The sequence below is a fragment of the Nymphalis io genome, chromosome 24 (genome assembly GCF_905147045.1).
Source record: "Nymphalis io chromosome 24, ilAglIoxx1.1, whole genome shotgun sequence".
Taxonomy (NCBI): domain Eukaryota; kingdom Metazoa; phylum Arthropoda; class Insecta; order Lepidoptera; family Nymphalidae; genus Nymphalis; species Nymphalis io.
The window spans coordinates 2525684-2552629 of NC_065911.1; the positions used below are offsets into that span (position 1 = coordinate 2525684).

At 37.1% G+C, this 26946-nt stretch overlaps 1 protein-coding gene across 3 annotated transcripts in view; it reads right to left on the reverse strand.

Moving 5' to 3' along the window:
• Nucleotides 1-596: 596 nt before the first annotated feature.
• The window catches only part of LOC126777967 (protein MON2 homolog), a 33932-nt gene continuing 7582 nt past the window's right edge, over nucleotides 597-26946 (reverse strand). Inside the window, exons 10-39 of one of the 3 annotated variants that reach the window (XR_007670108.1) lie at nucleotides 26313-26444; nucleotides 21112-21208; nucleotides 20897-21025; nucleotides 19335-19417; nucleotides 18344-18474; nucleotides 17844-17963; nucleotides 17536-17740; nucleotides 17033-17166; nucleotides 16576-16687; nucleotides 15574-15615; nucleotides 13943-14070; nucleotides 13649-13750; nucleotides 13132-13242; nucleotides 12803-12978; nucleotides 12555-12717; nucleotides 10808-10946; nucleotides 10374-10516; nucleotides 9552-9659; nucleotides 8854-8988; nucleotides 7980-8121; nucleotides 7586-7688; nucleotides 6984-7293; nucleotides 6762-6872; nucleotides 6472-6575; nucleotides 6208-6395; nucleotides 5975-6082; nucleotides 5657-5756; nucleotides 5072-5184; nucleotides 4412-4688; nucleotides 597-3736 (exon numbers count right to left, since the gene is read on the reverse strand). Coding sequence is in view for 2 of the 3 variants with exons in the window: in XM_050501319.1 (XP_050357276.1) it covers nucleotides 4561-4688; nucleotides 5072-5184; nucleotides 5657-5756; nucleotides 5975-6082; nucleotides 6208-6395; nucleotides 6472-6575; nucleotides 6762-6872; nucleotides 6984-7293; nucleotides 7586-7688; nucleotides 7980-8121; nucleotides 8854-8988; nucleotides 9552-9659; nucleotides 10374-10516; nucleotides 10808-10946; nucleotides 12555-12717; nucleotides 12803-12978; nucleotides 13132-13242; nucleotides 13649-13750; nucleotides 13943-14070; nucleotides 15574-15615; nucleotides 16576-16687; nucleotides 17033-17166; nucleotides 17536-17740; nucleotides 17844-17963; nucleotides 18344-18474; nucleotides 19335-19417; nucleotides 20897-21025; nucleotides 21112-21208; nucleotides 26313-26444 (3797 nt within the window). In the remaining variant the exon portion in view is untranslated. The remainder of the gene's footprint in view (nucleotides 3737-4411; nucleotides 4689-5071; nucleotides 5185-5656; nucleotides 5757-5974; nucleotides 6083-6207; nucleotides 6396-6471; nucleotides 6576-6761; nucleotides 6873-6983; nucleotides 7294-7585; nucleotides 7689-7979; nucleotides 8122-8853; nucleotides 8989-9551; nucleotides 9660-10373; nucleotides 10517-10807; nucleotides 10947-12554; nucleotides 12718-12802; nucleotides 12979-13131; nucleotides 13243-13648; nucleotides 13751-13942; nucleotides 14071-15573; nucleotides 15616-16575; nucleotides 16688-17032; nucleotides 17167-17535; nucleotides 17741-17843; nucleotides 17964-18343; nucleotides 18475-19334; nucleotides 19418-20896; nucleotides 21026-21111; nucleotides 21209-26312; nucleotides 26445-26946) is intronic. The other 2 variants (XM_050501319.1, XM_050501320.1) reach the window with 2 other exon arrangements.

Below are 26946 nucleotides of genomic sequence, written 5' to 3' on the forward strand. Positions count from 1 at the left end.
TATTAAAATCGGTTTAGGGCGTAGCAGTGAAAGCATCACTGATATACAGGCAGAGTTACATTAGCATCTGTAATAATATTAGTATATGACTTTGTCTATAAGTACTACGGAACTAAGACTTCTTAATGCTAAGTGAATATGTCTGAAAATTTAAATACATGAGCATAAGTTAGCCGCACTGTAGTTGGCTCTGCGAGCATTTCGCGCATGTAGGTCATGGTCGTCGATAAGAGCCACCTCATACTCGTTCCAAGGATTGGTTAGGGAAACATCATGTTTGCTTAAGTCAATTAATTAGTTTATTTCATTGATTCAGAATAAATTTAAAAAATGCTTTACGCAATACTTACTAAAATAATAGATTTAGTAATATAAAAAGCTATCCCGATTTCGCACAGTTGAAATAATGAAAAAATATTAAATATCCTATGCGATAAAAACATTCACCACGATCTGGCAACATGAGGCAGGTACTCAGGGCATAAAGTAATTAATAATTAACGATTACAATCACAATATTTAATCATCAATCACGATTACAGTTTGGGCTCAGTGAATGACTATAATTAGGTTATTATTGAAAATAAAATTCGAAATTACTTTAATGATTTATTTCATTCTGTATAAGACACTGACATGGGTTCCTTTTTCGTACAGAAAATAAAATTCGACATAATATATAAGTATTAAATAATTTCTTGTCATCTACCAAAATGTTAATTAACTTACTGGAATAATACACTTTAACTACTTCGTACTATGCGGTTATATGTTAGCCCTATTAGTAACTATTTCAGATAATAAAGCAGAGGCGTGCACTAATTTAGTTGTAATTTAAAAAAAAACGATTTTTTTTCTCATTACAGATTACAGCTAAAAACTAAAGGCCTTATAAACGCTGCTTAGCGGGTGATTTGTTAAACAATGCTGTCTCTTTCTTTCGAATTCCAAATCAATGATGACAGAAAGAGCGAAATGCGTGTTCAACTAAACAGCCGTTAAGCGACGTTTATAAGTGAGGCCGTAATATCTAATAGTTAAGTGATGGATTAGTATCAATGTGGACACAAAAAAAGATAAAAGTGTAACTTTCTATATTATTATGAAGATCTAGGTCGAATCGTTATTGATTTCGTGTGAACTTTAGCATTGATTTTACTACACACCGGTGATTGACGTGGCAAAAATGCATGGAGATTATTAATCCATGCTAGAAAACAATAAAAAAAAATAACAAGAATATGAACTTACGTTAAGATTTCATAATTATAATGAAAAAAAAAACACAAAATTTAAACATTAATTTGACGTTATTTTCTTTATACTTTTGGAATATTGCCAAACGTAAATAATCTTTGAATATGAACATAAAATTAATGGTGAAATATAGTAAAGATGGTTTACTATGAAGACGAATGATGAAGAGAAAGCGTGTGATGTGCTCATATAAGACACTACTGTCACTTATAACATGAATGACTTGAAGAGTTTTTTTTCATTTACGTTTTTATAAACATTCAAAAGAACAATTACATTATTGAAAATGTCTGTATTTAAACTTTTATGTCTTGTTTTGTCTACTTCTCCGTTTCAAGTGAATTATACTTATCTTATTGAATTATTGCATTGTTTTATTATATTCGTAAAATTGATATTACATATATCTTATTTCAAAGGTTCACAATAAATTATTTGTAAAACTAAATGACACAACTTTTATTTTCATTGTATGATTATAGAAATATTCTGTCAAAATTTTTTTAAGCATTTGAAGCATACATATTTATATCGTTTTTATAAATATCAATATTGTTCTTTCTTATTTGCATATATACCAAATTAAATAAAGTAATACGTACAGTAATCTAATAAATATTATGTTGAAAATCGTATACACTGTTCGAAGAGACTTAATATATTTTTTAATGACGACTACATGTAACTTATTCAGGAGATATCATTAAAAATGGAACGCATTTGCTATATTTTTAATATAAATAATTCAAAATAATTTACTTTAAAATATTTGGCGTACGTTTTTGGCGCGTACGGTTTTAGGAACACGGAAGTCCTTTTGTTTTAATAAAAAAACATCATAACAAATCGATGATATTAATAAATTATAGCAAATATCGGTAACAGTTTGACAACACTAAGCAAGACACTGTTAACATTTTTTAAATTGGAATTTTGGTAGTATTGTTATCATAATTTATTAAAAGAACCTAGATTGAATTGCTATCTAGTAAACGTGTATTTTTAACCGATTCTAAACACAGTGACGCTACACATTTTTAATATTAATGTATAAAAGTAACAATTATATAATACTAGCGCCATCTTTCGGGCAAATTTGGAAGATATCTTATAATTATCTAATGTATTCTATATATATATATATATATTCAGAACAAATGAAATATACACGATATTTTTCACAACTTATAGATATGTGATGTATATATTTTTTACACTTATGCTTTATCTAGTCTACACGTAGCGACCAAGGCAGCCGGATTTGAGCAGTGAAGTCGCTATAGAAAGACAATCGACTAAACGGTGCAAGTTTGCTTGTTGCTAATAGCTTCAACAATTTGACTGCACAAACCGAAAACTGTACGGAAACTAAAGGGTTCCCATTATGTTTGACAAGAGCCGTGTGACAAATTATCATTTAAAAAAAAAACTATTCAGGTAACAAACATATCGTTTTATAAAATATAATTTGACAAAAACACTATCGATAAATGTTAAACTTTAATTAACAAAAAAAAAAAAAAGTTTTTATATAACCTTACCAATATATTATGTATAAAATCAATTGTTTGTCAAATAATTATTATATTAAGTAATGAAAATATAATTTGTAAATTAACCAAAAGTTGTTCGTAAAATGATAATTTGTCAATAACAGGAACCCAAAATAAGATTTTAAACGACTTTAGTTTTATGAGAGAGTGCCTTTTACACGAACAGACACACATTTAGCACAAGTAAGGGTGTACCCTTTAATAGCGATAACTAATATAATAATTATTTAAAATATATACAAATAAAATGATAGCATATAAATTATAATGGATTTAAAATCGTTTTAGAAGAAATGCTGATAAGTTATTTTATGCAGGCTGTTTCAAATATCAAAAATCATATTGTAGATGGGTTTTGTGAGATATTAAGGTAACATTACAAATATCTCCAAAACTATGACATTATTACTGACCATATTCGGTTATTCTATTCGGGTAAATAGTAAAAACTCGTTTAAAGGAGTAATAGTGTTTTACTGATTTATATTGTTTAGCTCATTTATGGTTTTATTATTTATTCTTTAAAATCATCTGCTTAAGGACCTTTGTACAATTTCTTATCTGTCGTTGTATCAAAGAGTATTTTCTATTAAAAAACAACCTTTCTTTTCCATATACAAATATAAGTACTGATTAAAAAATATAATCCATAAATATTAGTAGTGTGAATTATTTCCTTTTTTTAATATTTTATTTCTAACTAAATTATAAACATATGACACTGTTTTCAAAAATAATTTACATTAATTTCAAATCATATAAATCTGTCAAATAAATAAGTTCAGTCTATACAATGAGAAAATAATGAACAACTATCTACCTTATATCTTCTGCGATAAGGTTCAAAATTTAACTATCAACAATGTTTAACGCTTTATTTTATATATTACATACTACGTTGTCACGGAGACATCTTTGACACGAAACTGAAAACATGGAAAATTATTATTATTATTAATCAATCATATAGTACCAAATACTTTTGTGTACCTCGTTGGTAGTGGTTCTAGTGGCTAGATACAAGTTCGCAGATCCCGAGGTCCTGGGTTAAAACCCTAGGTTGGTGGGCCTGTACCCAGTGTAAACTCCCGTATCCCGGAAAGTATCCCATCAGATTATAAGAGTGAGGGAACAGAGAGGGCACCTGTGTTTGTGTACACCTGAGTACCATAGTCTGTTCTGCGCAGCTGGCTAATCTCACTTGAGTTTAGCCGTCGTGGCCGAAATCGGTCAGGAGGACATCATTATCATATATTTTGAAATCATTTATGGTAGTAAAAAGGCAGAGGAATGAAACAACAGTGAATACCTTTTGGCAAGCAATCACATATATCTAAAAATACTGGCAATATCAGAGGAATTAATCACTCAGTTGACACTCAATTCATAGCGTGTAACGGATATTGTTCTACCGTTCTCGAGCCTATTAGTAGTATATTTTACTACCATTTAGTATATAGTAGGATATCTTACAACCGTGACACGATTCGTTTTGCTTACGAATCGTCTACGAGGAGCAATCAGGAGCTACCATTTGCTTGCCGCTTACGGGTCAGAAGGCTACGAATAACTAGACAATACGTAAGCAAAAGGAATCGCACAGAGCACCGGGCCGCTGAGCGGGGACGCAGCGGGGACGCAGCGGGGACGCAGCGGGGACGCAGCGGGGACGCAGCGGGGACGCAGCGGGGACGCAGCGGGGACGCACCGTGGGCGCGCTCTACACGCGCGCGGTGTAGAGCAGTCGGCGCTAGAGCGCGGGCGGCGGCGCCAGCAGCGCGCCGAACTGCAGCAGCGCCTCGCGCAGCGCCGCGCCCGCGCCGCCCGCGCCGCACACGCGCGCGCCGCCCGCCAGCCGCACCAGCGACGGGTACACGTCTGCCGACGTTTCGGTGACGGCGATTACCATACAATTGTTCACCAGATAATGCCCCTTCTAATTGTGTCGTCGCTATATGACTACACTTACTAGTTTCAAAAGCTGGATAGAGTAAAAAATGCATCGTCCATCACGTATACGCTAATCGGTACATATGCGATGTTTTTAAATTTTAAAGACTGCATTTGACGGGCCTTTTATTATTGAAACGCTTAATTAGCCTTCAGATAGTCTATCGAACCGTCAAAAAAACTAAGAATCGAGCTCAAATGTTCGACTTGTAGTTCGGGAAAGTCCGATGACCATTGGACATTGAAACTGAAACATATAGGCTTAAAGTCGAAGTTCGTTCGTTCCGTCGAGTCGGTATGTTGGCACGCACCGATGAGCTTGGTCCAGGCGGCGCGGTCGACGCGCGAGGGCGGCGCGCGGCGCATGGCGGCGGCCAGCGCGGCCACGGCGCGCAGCACGAACGACACCTCCGACGCCTGCTGTCTGCAGTCGGGGAACAAGGCGTGGGTGAGTCGTTACACGTTTAGCTCAGTTAGTCCCGTGAAATTACGGGTTTCCCACTATTTGATCGATATTAACGTTGAAAGAACTATTTTTAATATACCCATTTTATGTTATTTTATCCACAGTTATTTTTCTCATTATTACAATGTTCTAGAAGTGTTTCATTATAAAAAAAATCCAATATTATGTGTCTTTTTTCAATAAAAATAAATATATTAAAAATTAAACATTGATAAAATAAAAACAAAACGAGATAAAAAACTAAAAAAATCTATAGACTTAAAGAAAGACATTACAAAAAAAAACATTTTTCTGAATAGTCAGTAAGATTTGTATCTAAGAAGGGAAAAGTAGTAAAAAGTTTAAACAAAACAAAGTAACAGTTAAACTATGCCGGCAAGATCTGATCGATTCATATTAAATATCACCAAAATCTATCACATTATATTACCTGGGTAATGGTTCCGAGCTGTCTTCTTCTTTATTATACCTGGATATAACTTCTTGAAATCGATCTAATAATGGCATTATCGCCAATGGGTCGCTTTCGTCTGTAGACAAACGAAGTACATATTATGTAATTAGTTAAAAAACATGCCGTTTTTACAAGACAATGGTGCGATTATTTTAATTTCAAATAATAACGATTTCACTCGTTTATCGTTGACGTACAATACTGATAATATAAGTCTGAACGAACAAAGTAAAGAAAGTAAAGAATGAGTAATAATTAAATATGTATATAGTAAGGATATTGACAATTACTTACTTTCAGCGGCGGTTATGGAGTCCATGTCTTCAAGCATGGAGAATTGGAGAAGCGTTTCGAAGCAAGTTCTCGCAAACTCCTCCCTCTCCTTAAGTTCTTGCTCATTCTCTATAAAGGTAACTGTTATTATAGCTCGTAGGCTCGTCACAGCACTAGACTGTAAGTAACGCCGGGGGGATATCGAATTGAAAGCCAAAGGACGCAGCACGGAGTAGAAAGCAGGTGGAACTCACGCAGGAGCTGGTGCGCGGAGTGCGCGGAGTGCGCGGAGTGCGCGGGCTGCGCGTGGTGGTGCAGCGAGCCGGCGCGCACGAGCGCCAGCAGGCGGCGCGCGGCGGGCGCGGGCGCGCGGGGCGCGGCGCGCAGCACCTCGTCGCGGACCACGCCCACCACCTCGCGCGCCTGCGCGGAGCCGCCCACGCTGCCGCACGGAACCCGACCGTTAGGGGTGTGGTGGAGTAGATATTAGATTATATTAGAAATTTATTAACACCTACGGTGGCTCAAACATAAACGTCTCCAAAACGGTGGGCAGAATTTCCCAAAATTCAGCATATTCGTCAGGGTTTTCTCTCGCTAGTGGTAGGCCCGTCGCTAGCACCTGCGGGACAAACGAGGTGGATCGGTTTTTCAAACCATACAACGTCCATGATAACTGAACATTAATGACATGATATAAGGTTTTGAAGAAGTAAACATTATGATGTTCGATATCTGTTTTAAGCTGTTTAATAAATTTTTTTACAACTATTAAAAAAGATATATTTTTTTCAATTGACCAGTTCACCTGCAATAGTAGCGAGGCGATCTGCGTGGCTTCGTCGGGCTGGTCCCGCTCCCTGTCGCTGTTTCGCCGTCTCTTGTCCGGTGAACATTTCTTTACCGCTGTGTGAAGAGCCTGGAGGGGAGTTTATTGTTAGCAATTTAATTGTTCGTGTTCACCGTCACCGCTCGGATCAATATACATATTAGTAAACATTAAAAAGATCAGTGGTCAGCGGCGGCGCACCTGCAGCAGGCGCGGCGCGTGCTGCGCGCTGGGCCCGGGCGCGGCGCGGTACAGGCGCGCGGCGGCGGCCAGGCTGCGCGCCGAGCCCGCCTGCTCCGCCGCGCCCGCCAGCGCGATGAGCGCCGAGAACAGCGCGCCCAGCAGCTCGTGCCGCGCCAGCGCCTCCTTGTGCACGGTGTCCAGGCAGTGCAGCGCGTGCAGGCTGACGGGCGCGCCGCTGCCGAGCCCGTCCAGCGCCGACGCCGACGGCTCCACGCTGCACACGTTCGACAGGCACTCGCCGAGCTTCTGCACGTCCTCTGCCGTAAACCTGCAACGACGTCATACGTTCAACACTGACATTTTATAATACACCGTATAATAATAGTAATGTCCTCCAGACCGATTTCGGCCACGGCGGCCAATCTCAAGAGAGATTAGCCAACTACGCAGGAGATATTATAATGCACTAATGTGTGCGCAAACACAGGTGCACTCTCTATTCCCTAACTCTCATAATCCGATGGGACGGCACATATTTATTATTATACACCGTATAGTAACAAAAGAATTTATTATGAAACTTTGTGAAAATCTATATTATTAAACGAAATAATTCTCACGTAGGCCGTATGTGTTGGAAGATAAGCGGGAAGATCTGCACTAGTGTGGTGAGGAAGTTCAGCGACGGCGCGTACAGCTCCACCGGCTTCCCGTCTTCTGAAACTGAAATATTTACACAACTTTATTTAAGCTTCGTCACGACTTTTGATATTTTTTTAATTGAATGATGAAGTAGTTTTTAAAATTTACATGCAGCAATTATATACAATATTTAAATATATGTATTTTAGAAATAAAAAAGAGCAACAGCCAAGTACACAACAATACTTATTGCCATTTAGCTGTAGAGTTTCCGATGGGCGGGTGGTACCAAGCCTAGACGAGCTTACACAAGGTCCTACTACCGAGTAATAATATATAAAAATAGTCTTCTTCCATATAATCTTTACATACCGGGCGGTGGTCCTCCGACGCCGGATGCGATGGTCGTCCAGGCGGCCCACGCCGCAGGCCACACGCGTCGCGGGGCTTCGCCCTCGACGCGACCCGCCGCTGACACCACTTCTTGGAATGATTTCAAAGCTGCTACTGACACCTGGGATTATGGAGTTATAAATATATAAGTACGATACAAATGCTGTGTAAATGATACCGTTATAATTAAATATATATTTATTGTCGAAACGCCGTGTAACTGAACATTAACCCCGGATGCATCAATTAATTTATGACTTTTTTTATTACATTTGTTGGTAACTTGAAAAGCAGAAAAATTAAAGTATTTAAAACTCATTAAAAAAATCAAATAAGTGATATACTTTTGCTATTAAATTCATGAATCATTTTTTTTCTCTTCATGTCTAAAAAAATTACTTTGAAAAATAATATGATTATTTTAATGCGTTTTACGGATTGGTTAGTTGGAAACATGTCCACGGTAGCATGAGAAAGCGATCCCGTGGCGCTCTTCGGCACCTTGGACACCGGCGAGCCCACATCCCCCCCCCCCACTGTTCCGGTGGGGGAAACGCGTAACGCGTTTTTCGTTAAAAAAAAAAGTTGGAAACATGTGGCAGAAATTCAAGAGACACGTGTAGTTCTCTTCAAGTGTATCAATATGTATATAGCTACGTTAAACATTTGACTTGACTTGCGGTTAAAATATCTTTTAAAGAATTATCTTTTTAAATGAAAGATCCGTTAAGAAGAAAGATTAATCTAATAAAAAAAAAGATTTTAGATAAGCTGATTTGACCACAATTTTTTTTTAATAATTTGTTAATCTTCGATTGAATCTTAAAATTTATTGTAAATGTTGCTATCTTACCTCATGACTCCTGCGCAAGGCGAAATCGGTAATGTAATCAAGTAACGCGGTCCAGGATCTGTTGAAGTCCCCAACTGTTGTCAGTAATTGAAAACGGGAATGGAACACCCGTGATACGCCTGACAGTGTTAACACCTGAAAAAAAAATGCTAATTTAATATAGAAAAAATAAACAATAATTCTTTTTCATGGAAATTTAATTTATTATATATATATATTAATTGTTCTTAATTTAACTATTACTACCAAAAATATATACAACACTAGCTGCCCGTCCAGACTTCGTAGTTGTTGTACTTTAGTTTTAGCGTTTATTCTCATGCAGAAGATTATACAAAAATTAAATTGTACATAATAATGTTTATATTATAATCCAAATAATGTATTTACTGAACTTGTCGGTTGAGTCAATATTCCTGGTGATAACTTTACATGTAGTAAATATTTTAAAATGACGAGTCGAAATGCTCGTTAGAACCTTCGTGAACAACAATATTCCTATATAAGTGTAAACATATATCTAATTATTTACTTTACAGCCTTAAATTCAAACAAATAGAAAATAAAAATAGCTAGACCACAAATCGTGACCGCATTGAATGCTGGCAACATTTCGCCTTTGAATAAAGTTACTCAGATTGATTTATAGAAATTCTTTCTTTTGTTATTATAGTAGAAACAAAGTAATTTCAACGTACTTGAGTCTCCGCCCACTGTTTCTGCGCGGTGTTTCGCGTGTGGTGGATGAGGATGTGCTCGCCGGTGTCCACCTTCTCGGAACTGGCAATGTTAGACTGCTTTTGAACCTTAAATACGAAATGAGAATCGATTTTATTTTCTTATACTTTCTTTTATTTTATTTAGTGTGATATTAGCGTGCACTACGCCTTGCAGGTTGCTTTACAGTTCTGTTTATTATGTAGTAAAATGTATAAGTAAATGAGTTCAGATGGTTCAATATCAAGACTGTCAAGGGCATACTTATAAACGTTGCTTAGCGGCTGTTTAGCTAAACACTGATTTCTCTCTTTTTGTCATTATTGTTTTCACATTCAAAAGAAGAAGACAGCATTGTTTAACTAATCACTCGTTAAGCGAAGTTTATAAGTAAGGCAGATTAATCTTTATTGAAGATTTTGTGGTTCGAATTTGAGTAAGGTCACAGTTTGTTTTGAGTGCTTCACTGGTTTCTATAATTCATCTCGTAGTCAACGGTGAAGTACCTCATGAGGGTCACATGACACTGTGCCATATGTTTAGTGGAGCAGTGAAATGAAACGCTGAAAGGAATTGAAGTGCCCCAAATCTTTTTTTTGAACAGAAGAGGAGCTCGTTTAGCAGTGGGGATATTTACGAGCCGTTAAAAATACCTTATAGTAAATATCGCAATCGAATCATTCGTTTTCAATTCAATCATCCATTCGGTCATTAGAGATACGTTAGTGCCGCGATAATCGAGCCTCGTGCTAGCATCGAAGAGTATTTATTTGGCACAGGGTCCGCGAGCGGGCAGCACCGACCTGGTCCAGCATGGGGAACAGCACGGCCAGCAGCGCGCGCCAGGCGGGCTTGCTGAGCAGCGTCCCGTGCGCGCCGATGCAGCTGAACAGCGTCTGGCTCGCCGCGCGCCGCACGGGCGCGCGCGCCTCCGTGCACAGCTCGCCTGCGGACACGCTGGGACGGTACAGCTCTACTCTACTACTACTGACTCTACGAGTACTAAAGAATTTGTATAATAAATAAATAAGTAACGTATTTATAACATTGGAATGTAATGGAAAATGTAGCCATATTTTGTTTTTGTATTTTAGTAAAAAAGTTGACGAAGTAGTTTTTTTTAAATATGATTTTCATATTTACACTAAGCCATTATCTTTTTTTATAAGTATGCGTTGAGCCCGTATAGTTGCGCATGCGTCACGCTCGTGTATGTAGTGGTGCGCGAGGTACTCACTGAGGCGTATGTAGAGACACATCCACAGGCGGTCCAGCGGCGGCAGGTCGGGCTGCGCGTCGGGCGCGGCCGCCGCCTCGCTGCTCAGGGCGGCGGACAGCTTGTCGCGGTTGTGGTACAGGTAGTCGGATATGTTCCACTGGTCACAGAACGACAATATTAGGATCTAGTTGATTTCAATTTATTTTTATAGACTAATTGTATAGGCAAATCTATCTACATGTCAATCAATGTAATCTCTTATTTAATTTGACACACTGATATATAAAAAACCCAAGATACACACTCAGCGTCTCAAAAACGTCCGCATAAAATGAGCGCACAATTCAAGATTGTGCGCCCATTTAAAATAGTCTCGCTTCGCCAGCGTCACTGCACGCTCGTTAAAAATGCCGAAGTGTTTGTTGAGAAATTGTAAAAAGATTACGTCAAGAATGTTAAAAACGTATGGGATATCGTATTATCGATAAGAAAAAGTGTTTATTGATTTGTTTTTGTTGTTTTTATGACTTAATATAGACCACAATATGTGATTTTGATTAATTTATCTCAAAACTTCACTCATCGGTCTAAGTGTAATAGGGCAAATTTCAATGACCGCATTGTTAGTGTACGAACTATGCATAACAGCCTCCTTTTAAAGCCTTTTAAGCCTCCGTTTAAATTTTTAATTAATAATTTTGAACTTTTTTGTGTTAAAGTTTTTGTTAAAATATTTATACATTATATATTATAATATAGTTTTTAATTTAGAAATAAAAAAAATTAATCTTATAAAAGCTTTTATAGAAAAGTTTATACACGTTCGTTTACATTATATCGCATAGAGAACAACAGAAAACTTAAAATCGAATTCAAAAAGACAACTCTACAATAAAGTAAATTTATTCCAAGTAAGTTAATGTGTTTCCTGCTATTGCCATGACAGTTTAATAAATTTATTATATTTTTAAAGTTTTAAGAGTGATCCATAGTAGATACACCCTGAAACTTGAAAAATTCGAGTTTCCCGAGCTGGTAGCTCGCTACCCAATATAATATAACACCCTAAACTAAACAGGTACCTACGTAGTTTTGATAAAATGTTCTACTAATACTTTTTGAAACAAAAAAAAATATTACCAGTAAATATTTGTTTCAATTATTTATACACATGTCTTACCCAAAACATACTTACACTGAGATAAAAGTATAAATACGTGTTTAGAACACAATTTAACAAACTCTTAAAAACTAATTCAATGTCGTATAAAAATAAACAGTATAAATAATATTCGTCTCCACTCCATGCCTTGTCCTATCGGATAATTTCGGTTGTAAAATTTTATTGCTTTTTATACACCGCTTTGTAAAAACAATTTTAGGCAATCCGCGTATGGTTGAATTTGCAAAAAAATTGTCTATTGTATAACTATAACGACTTATATATAAATGCCGAGTGTTTAGTGACAGTTTCGAGTGTTACTTTTGTTCGTGACTGTGTATCTAGGGTTTTTTTTATAAATATCAATGATTTGACATAAGCAACTGTTGAGTTTCTTCACTTTTTAGCTTTACAATTAATTTAAACATGACCATTCGAAAGTATATATTATATAATTGAATCCCTGGCCTAGAAATTTCAGTACCGTATATTTTTTTGCAAATATAGCTTAACTGATTCTGTTATATTAAGTGTGATCACTCCATTTTCATCGTTTATATACGTATAGCAAAGTAGATATTAATGGTCGTGGCTTGCACCAACCATCAAGCCCACAGCAGTGAGACTAATATTCAATTCTTTGGTCTGGCGGGCGAAGGCGGCGGCGGCGGCGAGCACCCGGCGCAGGCAGCGCGGCCCCGCACAGCCCAGCAGGTCGCCGGCCACCAGCTGCGCGCATTGGAACGCCGAACGTACCAGCTGCTCACTGTCGACCGATGATGTTTAACATTTGCGTAAAACATTTCTGATGTGCGCTAAGCGACTCGGTATTTGAAAGGAACGTCGGTCACCTGTGGTGGTCGCTGATGGCGGAGATGATCTCCATCATGAGCGGCCAGGCGGCGCCCAGCTGGTCCCCGCGCGAGTGCAGCAGGCGCGCGGCGCACTCCAGCTGCCGCGCGCGCACGTCGCAGTGCCGCACGGCGCACAGCTCCGCCAGCGGCTCCAGCACCAGCCGCTCGCGCGCCTGCCACGCCGTACGGAGAATATATTTTGTATGCACACATTGCAATTCCAAATGTTTCGATATCATTGATATCACTTCATATCCAAATCAATAAAGAAGTAAAAGAACGAATTGAAATAACTCGTTATTATTATAGAACTTCATCGTATTCACCTCGGTGACAAGACCGGGGTTATTGTGGTGGTACTGGAAAGCGGCCTGCACGAGGTACGTGATAGCTTCCACGCCCCACTCCCGCATCCTGATGTGGGGGTGCTGGCACACCTGTAGGCGATCCGTGACAAATAGATTAAACTAAAACATATAGTCACAATCATTTTAGAAATTAGTTTAATTTTTATACAAATATTTTATTGTATTATTTGTACCTGACACTGGCAAGTGGGCTACCTGATGTTAAGTGGTCACACTGCCCATACATAGATAGACATTGACATTGTAAGAAATATTAACTATCACACACATCGCTAACGCGCCACCAACATCGGGAACTAAGATTTTATGTCCCTTGTAAATGTAGTTACACTGAATCACTCACCCTTCAAACCGGAACAAAACAATACTGCATTGCGATTTGGTAGTAGAATATATGATGTGTGGGTGGTACCTACAAGATGTGCAAGGGCACAAAGCCCCACCACCAAGTGCAAACTTTGCTCCAAGTACTTACTTCAAGGAGATGATTCGTGATCGGCCTCCACATTATCTCTATCCTGTGCATGTTCGCCAAGCCCGTCTCGAGGAGTTTAGCGACCGCGAATAAAGATGGCTCCTGTGTATTCATTAAATAATATCAATTACATAAAATATTTATTAGCTTTTTAGTAAACTACAAACTATTGCTGACTTCCTATGTAAATTAAAAACTAATTATCCCATCTTTTTTTGAACTAAATAGTTAAAATGTAATAACGGAAAAGTATAGAGAGTTTAGCGATTGCATAGTCATGATGATATTACTTACTCTATTCGAATACGCGAGCTCCATGGCCTCGTTGGAGAGCTTACAGAGCGCATCTATTAGGTGATGAAGAGCTACATCGTCCAAGTTCTTGGAAGCTTCGAAAACTCTTGACAACATAGCCGATAATGCTGAAATAAATAGCGATACGTATAATAAATAGACATATTTATATATATTTACTTACTTTCACATGCTCATTCTAGAAGCATATATGTCACCAAATAAATACATAATATATGTATTAATACATTGTGCAACCTTGTCTTTCATTATATATTTGAGCGTGGCATTCCTAAGCATGTTTATATATATGTAAATGCAAGACGTGCTTTATAACTCGGTTTTTGTATATTTTTCGATATTATTGAATAATTGTATAGTTATTGATACTGTATGATAAAAAAAATTAAGTCATTTTTATAAATTAAAATCTGTTTTTTTTTGGATAGCAGAAAACCGTCACAAAGCGGTCTTATAAAAACAGCCATCTTATATCGTGTCGTTCTATATTTGAAAATGCCGGCACGCTGGGCAGAAACCACGCCATCTTGTTTCCATAGACAACACTCAATGACAATAATCGACACTGTAACGCCGCTAAATGAAGGAACCGCTATCCTTGAAAACTTGATAAAAACGTTTATAATATTAAGCGTTTATATTATTATAAGGTAGTAAATAAAATAGTCCCTTGTGTTATTTACTATTTAAAGAGTTAATTTCAACTTAAAATCAATCATACAATACCAAAACTAAAATACAATTATATGTCTATGCGATGCAATCGAAAATAACGGTGCATGTTAAATAATATAAAAAACACGGCCAGCAAGCTCCATCCCAGAGCGCGAAGACGGACAAAAGCGAACCCCTAGCGACATGTAATAAGTTCGATAATACCGTTGTATTATCGAACTTATTACAACCACGTAACGTCGATTGTACAACGACGTTATTCCATTCCCATGTGTGTCTATTTGGAATCACATTGAATGTATTGTTCGAAGCACACATGCAAACAAATGTATCTTCGTTCAAAATCTTATAAAGAATGAATGCATCCATAGAAGACAGGTATATGTTATCTGTAATTAGTTTTTTTTGTGTATTTGTTTTTTCTTTCACGACTTTTGGCATTGTTAATATGATATTAGTAATGTATGTGTGTATTAAATTCTGAAATAAACTAAAAAATCTCTTCGTGAAACTCTGGACTGTTGTTTTGTTTAATGCAATTTAACTGACAGCTTCTGTCAACTGTCAATTTATTTAAAAATATTGATATATATTTATAAATATATGAGCTCAGCTGTCCAAAGCGATCAATGACAATTAAATAACGTTTCTTTTTGTTTATACATGTTAATGATATATTAAAATTAGTTGAAAGATTGGAATGGTGTTTTAATTTAAAAAAACGTCTATGATAAAGCATCATTATTGCACATTAAGCCCTTTGAGAAATATGTATTATATAAAGATAAAAACATAAGCTTTAAATTAAATACATAAAACAAGTAATATAAATAATATACATCATTAAGGCTGCTGAGAAATTCAATGTGCGGTACGACGTAACGGAAACGGTGAAACATTCCAAATAGACACAGAGTTTATAAAACTTTATATACCACTCATGACTCCGAGAGACTCGGCCACGGGAACTTGCTGACCTGAAAATAATTTCATTACAACACATCTCGAGATATTCATAAACTTCTCACGCAGTAACACAACACTTCTATAATATATACTAGTATATACTAGTATTATTGTGCTGTCAGCGCATCGCCTTTTTAGTTGTAATTATATCCATATTTGGCAAGATGACGACATCAAAACAAATTTCTTATTAGATTATTATAATGTAATTGATCAGTCAGTACTGGGTACTCAAATAATTGTGACGTGTCTTAAATAAAAATATATTATTTCTTCGGTCTGAGAGTATTGGCTAGCCTCGTACCTGAATCCGTCTCTGAATAATATACGCCTCAGTATCTCAAGATTAGCCTACACGCTAAATTATAAATGAGAAAGTAACTATATGTCTGTCACGTTTTCGCGATTAAGCCACTGAACCGATTTTGATGAAATTTGGTATGAATCAAGCTTGAGCCCTAAGGGAAGAAATACGTTTTTTTTGGATATCTAACACTTGACCCAATAACACGCGGACGAAAACTAATTGAACATAAATTGTCGTTTGCAAAAGGGATACAAAATATTAGGCTTCTCAAGATGAATTCATTCACAATATGAAATCTATAATAAAGATTCAATGGCGAACCGTTAATTTCTCCCTACTAGGTAAGAACCCCCTACCATGTTAGGACTTTTTTTTATTTCACCATTACTAGATTGATTTCTTCTTGTTTTTAAAGAGGATACATGCGTGAGAAAAATGTGAATTATATGATTTAGTTATTTTTGTGATTCGATGATGATGATGACAAAGAAATATATTCTTACATTCTATATTTCTATATTTATATAAATAAAATTATTGCTATGTTCTGTTAATGTCATATGGAATTATTAAAAAGCGATTTTATGGAATGACTTTTTATTATAATAAATTATTAATAATAATAATAATTGAAGGATTGAATTAGGTTTAAATATTCGTTTACCAGGTAAGTCCGCCATGACAGCCGACGTGCTCATAACAGCGTTCGCGTCCGCACTCGCCCGGCTCGCCTTCATACTGCCACCGGTCGACGGCTTCAGACCCAGTATCCAGACCTAGAGGGGAAAATGTGATTAACTTTCAAGCATCGGTGATTCACACTTGAGTGCAGTTCTACAGAATATGTAGATATTAGACGAAGGTTGCGGTTTTAAATCTAGACAAACTCCATTAAGTTTTTCATAATAATGAATTTATTTAACAAATCTTTATGTTTTATAACTTTGCCCGATGTGAGTAGATTAACTAGTAAATCGAAATTTTAATTCTTGTTTCTCGATAGAATCTATATTTCGAGTCGGTAGGAGCATTATATTCAATCGAGTCCTGTAACATCACGATTCAAAAGCGATTAACAGGAGTCCACTATAATATGTAAAGTCGGAGGAGGTCGCCCGCACCAGGTGCTGCAGCGTGGTGAGCACGGGCAGCCACGCGTGCTGCAGCGCGTCCCCGTCGCGCCGCGCCGCCGCCAGCAGCGCGCGCATGGCCGTCACGTGGCGCGACGTCACCATCACGAACGACTGCTGCTGGCCTACGGGGAGGGCGAGCCGAGAGGGTAACATTGTAGTTTATACTATTACCGGACAATTGGTACGATGGTGTGATAAGGGTGGGGTGACCACTTCATTAAGTAATATATTAGTGTTTCCATCAGGAAACTACTGATACTAATAGTGAGCTTGCGAGAGTATACTTCGATATAATATATATTTATGACAAATAAGAATTTAAATGTGAAAATAAAAAAACAACGACGGCTACTAATCGTACACAAAAATCATCGCATGTTTGTATTTATTTTGGATCGTGTAATAATATAGTTCGTAGCAGTCGATGAATAAACGTATCGATACGAAGGCAGGTGTGCGTCGCTAGCGTAGTACGTGTGCAGGAGGCCGACCGGTGGGCTGCGCGCAGGGCAGCGGCGTGCCGACCCACACGACGTGGTGGCGCAGGTCGGCGCCGGGCGCGGGCGCGGCGCGCGCGGCGGGCCACGGACACGCCAGCGCCGCCAGCGCGCCCAGCACGGGCACGCAGTACTGCGCCGGCAGCGCGCAGCGGCACAGCGCGCCGATGCACGCGTCGCGCGCGTTCGTCACCCCCACCTGCGGGCGCGCCATGTAGTGACGACAGGCGGACGACGACATAGAAACGATACATGCCTTATTATAATCTTGTTAGCATAATTGATATTGAGGGTTTTCTTACCTTCCCGCTGACCCTTGCCAATGTCTGTATGGCTCGTAAAATGTTTTCCAGCTCGCCGATGCTGGCCTCCGCTAACACTGAGAGACCCCATACTAAGCCGCACCACGAAGATTTTATTAGCTGAGAACGAGATAAATAAAGTATAAATAAACTCTCACTATATTGGTCCTGTGAAAATATTAACCATCCCTTGAAAAGCACCACCGACCGCGGGATAGTTACACTGGCTCACTCACTGTTAATTATTTTAAATTTTAGTCTTTAAATTAATTAGTTTGAATGTATTTTTTTTTCTTATAATACATCAAATTTATAACCCTGTGTTTACCTTGGGATGCCTGATGTTCGTACTAATAGAAACATGAATATAAAATAGTATCTGAAACTTTAATGACTAAGTATCAAATATATTGTAAAATATTATTTTTTGTTAAAAAAAAACAAGTTAAAACAGAAATGTGATTGATAATCAAATATTCACACAGACATAAGTCACCAACCTGCAACTTCAACTGTATCTCCTTATCGTCTGCATCTGGATCTATTTTCTCAACAACATTAGAATTCTGATCTGCTTCCCCGTGTCCATTGTTTGTTATTTCCTTACCATTGTCTAATTTTGTCTCTGGTTCTGTAAAAATAATACATAAATGTAATAAGACAGGAAATGTCCCACGACTGGGCAAAAGCTTCTCTTATTAAAAAAAAGATTTCAAGGCCATATGTCATAATTTATCATAATTCATCTAATACGTGCAGGTTTCCTTACGGGTTTTCATTTACTGGTGGTAGGGCTTTGTGCAAGCTCGTTTGGGTAGGTACCACCCACTACCACTCAGATATTCTACCGCAAAATAGCAGTACTTGGTATTGTTGTGTTCCGGTTTAAAGGGTGAGTGAGCCAGTGTAATTAATTACAGGCACAAGGGACATAAAATCTTAGGTCTCAAGGTTGATGGCGCATTGGCTATGTAAGCGATAGTTGACATTTCTTACAATGCTAATGACTAAGGGCGTTGGTGACCACTTACCATCAGGTGGCCCATATGCACGTCCGCCTTCCTATTCTATATAAAAAAATATATATCAGCACGAGTTGAATTATAAATACAAATAAAAGTACATAAAGTACTCAGTGCAGCCAATGATAGAAACTGCAATCATTGTTAAAGATTCCTGTGTTCTAGCTATTGAGGTATATCAGCTTATGTATTTATTTTTATGAAATAGGTAGGTGGACGTGCAATGTGCTATCTGATGGTAACTGATGGTAATCAATAAACATTGTCACTGTGAGAAAAATTAACAATTCCTTAAATTGCCCACGCACCACCAACCTTGGGAACTAAGACTCTTGTGCCTGAAATTACCCTCCAAACCGGAATACAATAATACTAAATGTTCCTGTTTGTACGAATGTCAGTATCGACTCGGATTATCTATCAGAAACAATAAACATTATCAAAATGATGACATCATTTAAACACTCACCTTTATGGTTATTAGTTGTTTTATTGGAATTTATTTCTTTATCTTCGCCGTCGTTTTGTGAATCATCGTAGAGCTCTTGTAATCTGTAATGCGATAGTGTTTGTTAATAACTTGCTATTTATTTATCACATTGAAAATCTTTACTAATATAATATTCGTTTTAATTACGATATTTGTCATTGAAAAAAAGTTTAAAATAACTGTTTCGATAGTTTAAATTATTTAGCTATTGAAAAAACTTCTAAGCTTAGGAGTTCGTTGCTGTCACAGACTAGACGCTTTTTTCGCACTTAATCAAAAACGTATGTCGTGTCTACATCAAGAGAAATGTAATCATTTGTATATTTCGATTGTCATTTTGTTTTGTAGACATACGAACGTAAAATAAATAAAATAAAAATGCGAAACTAACTATGTCTGTTTGTCACGCTTTCACGGCTAAGCCACTGAACCGATGTTGATGAAATTTGGTATGAACCAAACTTGGACCCCAAGAAAGGACATGGGCTACTTTTTATATCATAATAATATCCTGGGACATTTTTCACACACGGTCATCTGATCCCAAATTAAGCTTGTACAAAGCTTGTGCTATGGAAACCAGACAACTGATATACTACATATACTACTTTTCTTTTTGTAAATACATACTTATATAGATAATTACACCCAGACTCAGGACAAACAGAGATGTTCATGCACACAAATGTCAGTCCTGGGTGGGAATCGAACCCACAACCTTCGGCGTGAAAGGCAAGTGTTCTACCAACCACGCCAACCGGCTCGTCATATACCCGAGGCGAACAAACACCTGAGAAAATGCGGAAACTAGTTGAAAATAATTTGAAAAATATACATACTGCTGCGTTTCTTTCGCTAGTTCTTCAAATCAGAATATAATACTTTTCGAACCGTTTCGCAACCGTTTCCGTAACGCTTCTACGTTGAATAAATAAATTTAAGTTTGAGGAATCGCTTAAAATTCTTTAAATGTTTAGTGAAACTGTCTGTATCTATATATCTTATATTATATAAAATAAATAGTGTAAAAGATTCGCAAATAATAATTCACGTGGACGTAGGTGAAGTCATCATTTAGACTATTGTTTATATTTATAAGCCGTGATGACCCAGTGATAAGAACGCGTGAATCTTAACCGATGATCGTGGCTTCAAGCCCGGGCAAGCACCACTGAATTTTCATGTGCATAATTTGTGATTATAATTCATCTCGTGCTTGACGGTGAAGGAAAACATAGCGAGGAAACCTGCATGTGTCTAATTTCACCGAAATTCTGCTACATGTGTATTCCACCAACCCGCATTGGAGCAGCGTGGTGGAATCAGCTCCAAAACCTTCTCCTTAAATAGGAGAGGAAGCCTTAGCCCAGCAGTGGGACATTTACAGGCTGTTATTGGTTATATATTTTAAAGTAATTAATATTAAATAAATAATGCAACAGTTATACAGTTGAAAATCACAGAAAACACATAAGATAATTGTCTATATATCTATCTATGATAAGAAATAGTCCCACTCATTGTTAATAATGTAATTTTACCTGAAGTACTCTTCTCCCTCCAAGGTTATGGCGATCGAGCGTATAACCTCGACGAGGCAAGCGTACGCAACTGATATGCCGTACCCATCCTGTATCGTAGGCGCCTCTGTACGATCCAGCATCTCTATACTGAATTGTAAATATATTATTAAACAAAGCGTTTTTTCATAATTATAATTATGAGACTCCATTGAAGTATCAGAAATCTTACTTACTATACTGCCTTAGCGGTGCCAGGCTCAAAGGTGACGCATAGCGGTAGCCACACTCCTTTCCAATAGAAACCGGCTTGTTGGGGGATGCTTGACGATCCTATAACAACAAAAAACACATGAGTATATATGTATATGTGTATTGGGTTAGTGGCTTGGTGAAAGGCTGCAGACCCGGAGGTGCTGGGTTCAATTCCCAGGTCGGGCCAATAAAAAGTTATTGGGTTTTTCTGTCAGAAAATTCTCAGTAGCAGCCCGGAGTCTGGAAGTTGGAAGTGTGTTCACTTCCGTGCCTCGGAAAGCTAGTAAAGCCGTTGTTCCTGCGCCTGAACTCTATCCGGTAGTGTCGGATTGCCGTTCCATCGGATTATGAGAGTTAGGGAATAGAGAGTGCACCTGTGTATGCGCACACACTTGTGCACTATAATATCTCCTGCGCAGTTGGCTAATCTCTCTTGAGATAGGCCGCCGTGGCCGAAATCGGTCTGGAGGACGTCAATAGTATATATAAAAAAAAACTTTAATGTAGTCTTGTCACAGAAGATTAGTAATTAAAATTTAGAATAACAATTTAAACATAAGTCATGTTCGAACATTATCATTAAAAAAGGTAGAACTGTAATTTTTAAATTGAACACAAACTCATTTTATATTACGTTACAAAAAGAAAATCAGTCCGTTATTAAATCTGTAAGGCCGCGGTAGTTAATAAAAATGAACAATAAGATAAGATTTTGTATTTTTTGTGTGCTAACATCAAGCTTCTTATCAATATCATTGGACGGTATTGTTTTATAAGTGTCATTTAATTTAGCAGAATTTAAATTCAAAGCTTAATGTATATAAATAAATAAAACTTAAGTGCATGTACTAAAATTCAAAACATAATTATTATGTATATTTATTTATCTGTCAGTCCGTTTGTCAATAAGCCGAGATGGCCCAGTGGTAAGAGCGCGTGAATCTTAACCGATGATCATGGGTTCAAACCCGGGCAAGCACCACTGAATTTTCATGTGTTTAATTTTGTTGTTTATAATTCATCTCGTGCGTGACTTAAGAAAAACACCGTGAGGAAACCTACATGTGTCTAATTTCACTGAAATTCTGCTACATGTGTATTCCACCAACCCGCATTGGAGCAGCGTGGAGGAATAAGCTCCAAAACCATCTCCTCAAAAAGGGAGAGAAGGCCTTAGCCCATTAGTGGAACGTTCACAGGCTGTTGCTGTTACTATCCGTCTGATTATTTGTCTGGATGTAATCTTTGTATCGTAAAAGCTAATTTTTTCTTTCTACAGCTCAATCATTAGTTACTAGAAAATCCAGGCAGCACAATTCGATTCGATGTACGAGGCGGTATACGCCCGGAATGTGCATCGAACCTGTAATATCAGTGTGGACTTTCGTATTTCAACTACAAAACTGCACGTAGGTTTAAAAAACATTGTTTTAGTTCGAATGTTCCTTAAATAAAAAATCTTATATTAATATGTTTAAGTTCATTTTTAGCTAGGTATCGATCGCGGCTTCACCCGCGTTTTAGGTGGAGAGGAGCGGGTACTAGGTGAAGAAAGTAGCCTATTACCATCCTAGGGGTTCAAGCTTCATAATAAATTTTATCAAAATCGGTTCAGTAGTTTACCCTTGAAAACGCAATAAAGACAAACAGTTATTGTCACATTTATAATACCCGTATAGTCTATTATTAAGAACTTCTTTCAGCGAGCGTTACGGATGCCCTGCGGAATGGCGGTCAAACCGTTTCATCAGCTACGAGCGGTGTGTGAGGCGTTGCAAGCCACTCGTGAACCTTTATACAGAGATCTTGGCTTATGATACGCAAAATTTATCCGCATATTTGCGATCTAAAACCTGGGGTGAGTACTTTTGTATACATTTTTATTTATAAATTATTAATATCACACTTAACATTATTTGAATGTAATGGCATATTTTCTAGAAAAGAATGATTGAATATATAAAAAAAAAATGGAGATACTTTTGTTGGCTCCATCAGAGTTATATCAACTCGATAATCGGTTATCGAAAATGATGTTTTTAAAGACTGTCTTAACTAGTTTAACGAAATTATCCAATACAAATTAAAAAAAAAAAACATATCTTAATAGAAATTTTTAACAAAATGGTTAGAGCCACTTCCGCGATACATTAAATAAATTAAAATATTTTGAAAATTAAACCCCTATGGTGGTAATAAAGGGGATGAAATTTTGTATGAAAAGCCTTCATGAAAAAAGAGCTATGCAAATTGGTACAGCAAAGTGCTAGTTTTATAAAATATATAATAATGAGATAGAGAATACTAAAACATAAATGCATTATCCTATTACAATCCTAACTTCATATTGAAAAAAATAACAAAACTTTATATACTCTTTTTTTTATAGAATAGGAAGGCGGACGAGCATATGGGCCACCTGATGGTAAGTGGTCACCAACGCCCTTAGACATTGGCATTGTAAGAAATGTCAACCATCGCTTACATAGCCAATGCGCCACCAACCTTGGGAACTAAGATTTTATGTCCCTTGTGCCTGTAATTACACTGGCTCACTCACCCTTCAAACCGGAACACAACAATATCAAGTACTGCTGTTTTGCGGTAGAATATATGATGAGTGGGTGGTACCTACCCAGAAGAGCTTGCACAAAGCTCTACCACCAGTAAAATATACCTCATATCCTATGAGTTATTACTTACACCGTTGGTTGCCTGGAAGAGATCGCTATGTAACGTTAAGGTCGCCAAAATTGTATACTACTTTTATTTAGCCTGTATCCATCTTTTGTATTTTTTTTCTCTTTGTGGTGTACAATAAAAGTAGAACGTAAAGTATCATACATCATGTGAATACGATAATGCGTTTGTTACGTACGTTTATATTAGAATTAAAATATTGTTTTGTATTATTCCGTACAAATAAAATTACTTTCATAATTACGTAAAACTTGTAGCAAATTGATCTGGTCAAAGTCGAATTCACCTCATGACGTACCTACTAATTAATCCGAGATGGCCCAGCGCTAAGAACGCTTGAATCTTAACCGATGATCGTGGGTTAAAATCCGGGCAAGCACCACTAAATTTTCATGTGCTTAATTTGTGGTTATAATTCATCTCGTGCTTGACGGTGAAGGAAAACATCGTGAGGAAACCTGCATGTGTCTAATTTCACTGAAATTCTGCCACATGTGTATTTCACCAACCCGCATTGGAGCAGCGTGGTGGAATAAGCTCGAAACCTTCTCCTCAAAAAGGGAGAGGAGGCCTTAGCCCAGCAGTGGGACATTCACAGGCTGTTACTGTTTTTACTGTTACTGTAGCAAATTCAGGGAGACGAGATATAGACATGGACGATGACCCCGAATCCGATGAAGATATATTAAAACGGGACAGTGTAGAGGGCCCAGCGCCTGATCCTCTGGATGACGACTTGGACTACAGGTACCGAGAGTTGGCGCCCGACATAGATGACGTTGATTCGGAGATCACACAATTTGATATGATGGGCCATTTGTATTTACGTAATTAACTTGCAATAAAAATATTTAAATATTATTTTTCATATAGAAACGGGTGTTTTTATTTTTATCTTGTGACATGCAGTCAAATCGGCTTGAGGAAATTTTTGCGTTTGTAAAAATACTTTGATTTTTTATAAGTAGTTACTTAATATTTATGTTTATGTACATATTATTTATTTATATGTATATGTATGTATATTTAGCTATAGTACTTTATATATATATATATATATATATATATATATATATATATATAATCTTTATATTTATTTAAAAAAATAAAAATTGAGATGATTAGTACACCTCCTTACCGCTTTATTTATTTATTTCAAGTCCTTCACCCAAAGGTTGTCTGGAAGAGATCGCTCTTTTAGCGATAAGACCGCCTTTTGTACGAAATAGTTTTCGTTTTTTTTTTGTGTTTGTGTCTAAAATGTACCTCTTTTGGTGTACAATAAAGGATATTCTATTCAATTCTAATATTAAACATATTAAAAGCAATTTTTAATTTGATTTTCTTTAACTCCAGACATTCCTTAGTAATATATAATCCTCATCCTCGCTTTCATTTAATAATAAATCGATACTTATGATAATGATTTCACAAACAAATCATTATTTTTTATAATATTATTATATTATAAAGATGATTAGACATTAGAAATATTAGACAAACAGTTCTTGAATAATATATCTATATTTATTGTATCAAAAGCCGAGATGACCCTGTGGTAAGAACGCGCGAATCTTAACCGATGATCGTGGGTTCAAACCCGGGTAAGCACCACTGAATTTTCATGTGCTTAATTTGTGATTATAATTCATCTCGTGCTTTACGGTGAAGGAAAACATCGTGAGGAAACCTGCATGTGTCTAATTTCACTGAAATTCTGCCACATGTGAATTCTACCAACCCGCATTGGAGCAGCGTGGTGGAATAAGCTCCAAACCTTCTCCTCAAAAAGAGGAGAGGAGGCCTTTAGCCCACCAGTGGGACATTCACAGGCTGTTACAATTACAAAAACAATATTGTATCATAACTATACACTATTTCACTTAATTCGTTCACTTTAATTTGACTTCCAAAGTTCCGTTGATAATTTCGATGACATTCAAAAGGACATTTTCCCACGAATCCATAATGAATACCATAGACAATTTTCGACCAATGATATTATGTCAATTCAAGTTCAAGGTTGTCTATTTATCTTAACTCCTGCCGTTGGAATCGACTTGTATCATAACACAGCTTTATTACGTAGTGCTTCCTTTTGCCATGTAGAGTTGTTAACATGTAGAGCGGTCGATTTCAATATTTTTTAGCATTAAAAGTTTTAATAAAATTTTGCTGTCATTAGAAGTTTAGCAGAAGTATTTATATATAATAAACATAAAAGTCTTAACACCAACCAACGATCTGAGTAGGCGAGATGGAAATACAATTATCCGAGTAGGAATTACGTATAACAGGACCATTTCAGCTCTTTGAGTACATTGTTTTTGTACTAAAAATAATTGTGTAATCTTCAATGGTTCAAGGTCCACCTAGAGATGTTAAAGTCGCAAATTCAGACCCTTGGGCTATTGTTGTCCCCACCCATAATAAAGGCTTAATTGGAGGGAAATAAGAATATTCCTTAATAGATAAGACTTACCAGCTGGTGTATTGACTTGCGAGGCCACGAAGAGGCTCTGCACGTAGGCGCCAAGCGCGTTCACGATGTCTTGGAATATGTTCGTGGCGTGAGGCTTCATGTCGTAACACTCGCAGAATGCTTTGAGCAAATCTGAAAACAAATATTTTATTTTATTTCTATGGTTCCTTCTTCCTACACTCTTCAAATTCAAGGGCAAGTGTAAATTTAAATGATAAAAATTTTTACTACTTTTGATTTATTCCATTGAATTCACCCAACTACAACAACCTATCTGGATGCCAAATTTGAACTTTCTAGGTCATCTGGAACTGGGTTAGAGTTTTGATCTAGAGGTCAGTCAGTGATAAAAATGACGATATTTCTATGTTAATATCTAAATAACCGTTTAAGGTGTGTTTATGAAATTTGGAGTACATATGTATATCGTAAGCCTCAATATATGAGCCAAATTTGACATGTTTATGTGAAATAGTTTTTGATTTATGAGAGGGTCAAACGTGGCTCCAAATGGTTCGTGTAATATTACACTCGGTGCTGCTCGCCAGTTCTGTTGGCTTGAACTTGGCTTGACACGATACCGCGTGTCTACATTAAAGTTATTCATTGATTATATATTTGATTACATATATTG